General features: G+C 50.2%; 1 protein-coding gene across 2 annotated transcripts; it reads left to right on the top strand.

The window, feature by feature from the left end:
* The first annotated feature begins 510 nt into the window (after window positions 1-510).
* Window positions 511-1,741, top strand: LOC150042602 (WD repeat domain phosphoinositide-interacting protein 4-like). 2 transcript variants are annotated; one of them, XM_090324047.1, is made up of 2 exons: window positions 511-1,114; window positions 1,262-1,741. In XM_090324047.1, the coding sequence occupies exons 1-2, from the start codon at window positions 593-595 to the stop codon at window positions 1,670-1,672; spliced, it is 933 nt and encodes a 310-aa protein (XP_090180173.1). In that variant the 5' UTR covers window positions 511-592; the 3' UTR covers window positions 1,673-1,741. The 2 variants fall into 2 exon arrangements, with proteins under 2 accessions (XP_090180173.1, XP_090180172.1); XM_090324046.1 differs by having other exon boundaries at window positions 511-1,741.
* The last annotated feature ends 1,808 nt before the right edge of the window (window positions 1,742-3,549 follow it).

Genomic DNA, 3,549 nt, shown 5'->3' with positions numbered 1-3,549 from the left:
ACAAGCCCCTCCTCCGGAAGCAGGGCCTGCCTTATGTAAATAGGGGAGCCTGGCACTTCCGCTCACAAGCCCCTCCTCCGGAAGCAGGGCCTTATGTAAATAGGGGAGCCTGGCACTTCCGCTCACAAGCCCCTCCTCCGGAAGCAGGGCCTGCCTTATGTAAATAGGGGAGCCTGGCACTTCCGCTCACAAGCCCCTCCTCCGGAAGCAGGGCCTTATGTAAATAGGGGAGCCTGGCACTTCCGCTCACAAGCCCCTCCTCCGGAAGCAGGGCCTGCCTTATGTAAATAGGGGAGCCTGGCACTTCCGCTCACAAGCCCCTCCTCCGGAAGCAGGGCCTTATGTAAATAGGGGAGCCTGGCACTTCCGCTCACAAGCCCCTCCTCCGGAAGCCGGGCCTTATGTAAACACCCGGAGCCTGGCTTCCAGGCCCAGGACGTCAGAAAGCTCCCCGGCCGCCCGAGGCATGGACCGCCCGCAGCCATTCCAGGAGTCTCGTGGAGCCCGAGGAAGAAGGCGAGGAGCCACCGGGACCACCCTCCCAGCAAGGAAGTCGGCCGAGCGGGAAGGAGGAAAGACCACCAGCGGGACCATGGCCGTGCGGTTGCTTCCAAAGGTGACGGGCCTCCGTTTCAACCAAGACCGAAGCTGCTTTTGCTGCGCCACCGAGACCGGTGTGCACATCTACAACGTGCAGCCGCTGGTGGAGATGAGGCATCTGGACCACCGGCAGGTGGGCACCCTTGGCCTGGTAGAGATGCTGCACCGTTCCAACCTGTTGGCCCTGGTGGGCGGTGGGCGGAACCCCATATTCGCCATCATCTCAGTGATGATCTGGGATGATGCCCAACCCGGCAAGGACTCCAAGGACAAGCTGATGTATGAGTTCACCTTCCCCCAGCCGGTGCTGGCTGTACGCATGCGCCCTGACAAGCTGGTGGTGGTGCTGAGAAACATCATCTACGTGTTCTCCTTCCCCAATGATCCCAAGAAGCTGTTTCAGTTTAACACCCAAGACAATCCCCAAGGAATCTGTGACCTCTGCCACAGCCCGGAGAAGCAATTGCTAGTGTTCCCGGGACTCCAGTGTGGAAGTCTACAACTGGAGGACCTGGCAGGCCCACAGCCTGGAGCTTCCTCTGCCCCAGTTACCATCCATGCCCATCAGAGTCCTGTGGCCTGTGTGTCGCTGAATCCATCGGGCACGATTGTCGCCTCAGCCTCTCAGAAAGGCACTCTCATTCGTCTTTTTGACACCCAGTCCAAGGAGAAGCTAGTGGAGCTGCGCCGGGGCAGTAGCCCTGCCACCCTGTACTGCATTAACTTCAGCCATGACTCTTCCTTCCTCTGCGCTTCCAGTAATAAGGGCACTGTCCATGTTTTTGCTCTCAAGTATACCCACCTCAACCGCCGCTCTATGCTGGCTGGTGTAAGGACTGTGGGCCCTCTGCTCAGGCAGTATGTGTCCTCTCAGTGGAGCCTCGCCAGCTTTACCGTGTCTGCAGAGTCGGCTTGCATCTGCGCCTTTGGTCACAGTGCTTCCCAGGATGTCAAGTCTGTCATCGCCATCTGCGATGATGGGACCTTCCACAAGTATTCCTTTACTCTTGATGGAAAGTGCAGCAGAGAGGCTTTTGAAGTGTACCTTGACATCTGTGAAAATGACTTTTAAGGACCCTGGGGGCTATGCTAGGAGCCTACGGTCGCACACCTCAGAGCTGAGCTTATGGGTGGGGAAGTCTTGTAGAAGCCACCAGCCAGCAGAGTATTAATGAAGTCTGGTTCTGCTTCCCACTCAAGCAGAGCAATGACTGAATTAATAGCTCACTTCCCTGAAGCACTTTTTAAGGACTGTGTTCCCAAAGGATCAGACTAAGAAAATGAGAGAGAGAAAGATTCCCTGGAGCTCCCAGCCTGGAGAAGATTGCCAGGGACCTAAAGCAAATGGTCCTAATCCAATCTGGGGATTTTATAGTTTACCAGGGAGAGATTTCTGATGTAATGAAATGTGTAAAAGGACCTCCATGGCAAACAGCTGTATCTGGAGGCATGGTTCAAGTGGTAGATTGGCAGTTGGCAAGCAAATTAAATAAGAGCACCAGGTTTCTGAGTTCAAACTCCACACCTGAAAGAAGAAAAGAAGAAAGAAAAAGGACATTGCCTTTGGGACCTGGTGCTATGTTGTTGAATTAGTAACTTTATTTTATACAATGTGAGTGAGTGCATCTAACATGTGCTCTGGTGTGTGTGCACACACAGGTGCATGTATTCTTGCATCTAGTCACTTGTGACATTCCAACTAGTCTGGAGAGATCATTACAAAGAAGTAGAGAAGAAAAATATCTGGAAGAAATGATACGGGCTACAGGAAAAGATAGAAAGTGGATGATGTCAGCCAGCCAGCAACTAACTTATTCCTTAGGCCTAGTAGTCACAGAGCCTAGGGCCCAGAATGATTTTAGAGGCTCAAGATTACACATTTTAATTTTCTTCTGAAAATAAGAGAAATGAATATATACTATCGAATTTATCCTAAAATATATTTGCCTTTATATAATAGTTCCATTTTTCATGTTTTCCCCCATAAAGGAAGGAGCTCATGAAACCAGCAGGGCCAGGGGCCTGAGGAAATTATAAAGCAAAGCTTCATGAAGGAATCTGCTAATGAGTTCTCGTGCCTTACTAAATAGGGGAGGGGGGGGGCAAAGGACCTGTGCAATCAGTGTCAGGGCATAGAACTTGAATAACAGTGTAGACCAGGATGTAATTTCTCAGACTGAAGTGTAGTAGCAAGTATGAGAGTGAGAGAAGTAGGCTTGCTCTGGAGCCCTCCAAAGATGCTGAGAGGGGGCCAGGTAGATAGCAGTGCCTGTTCCAGGGGAGCTTGAGTGTGTCTCTGCTTCCCCATCTTCTAAAAGAATAAATAAATAGAAATGTTCCATTGACTCTAGGCCAGTTATTGAAAAGAAACAGATGAGGGGAAACTCCACTCTAGTATCCCTGTTTCCTATGGGGACGGAGGGCAAAAGCCAGAGAATAATTTTAGGTGGGGAAAAAAGTATTCGCAAAACTCAAATCTTGATTAGGAAGCCAGGTACGTATGGCTTACAGCTGTGATCCTAGCTACTCAGGAGGCTGAGATCTGAGGAATTCAGGTCAGGAACGCAAGCCAGGGCAAAAACATTTCAAAAATCGGAAGTGGAGGTTTGTCTAAAGAGGTATAATTGAGTGTCTTGAGTGGGAAAAAATAAGCTAAGGTACAGTGTCCAGGCCCTGAGCTCTAAGCACCAGTACCAGCACCAATAACAGTGTTAGGAAGTTAACAGATGGGTTAGTATTATGTATAGTACTGAGTCTTGAATTTAGGGTTTCATGCTCTTCCTGGGATTTTTTTTTTCCACTCAAGGCTGGTCTTCTACACCTTGAGCCTTAGCTGCACATTCAGCTGTTTTGCTGGTTAACTGGACATAAGAGCTTCATGAGACTTGTTGAACTGTGATCCTCAGATCTCAGCCTATTGAATAACTGACTGGAGTTCATATTATCAGA

Source organism: Megascapheus bottae, chromosome 34, assembly GCF_031878675.1.
Source record: "Megascapheus bottae isolate mThoBot1 chromosome 34, mThoBot2.hap1, whole genome shotgun sequence".
Classification (NCBI taxonomy): domain Eukaryota; kingdom Metazoa; phylum Chordata; class Mammalia; order Rodentia; family Geomyidae; genus Megascapheus; species Megascapheus bottae.
Note: the sequence above shows the minus strand (reverse complement) of the source record. Positions and strands in the feature narration are given on the sequence as shown.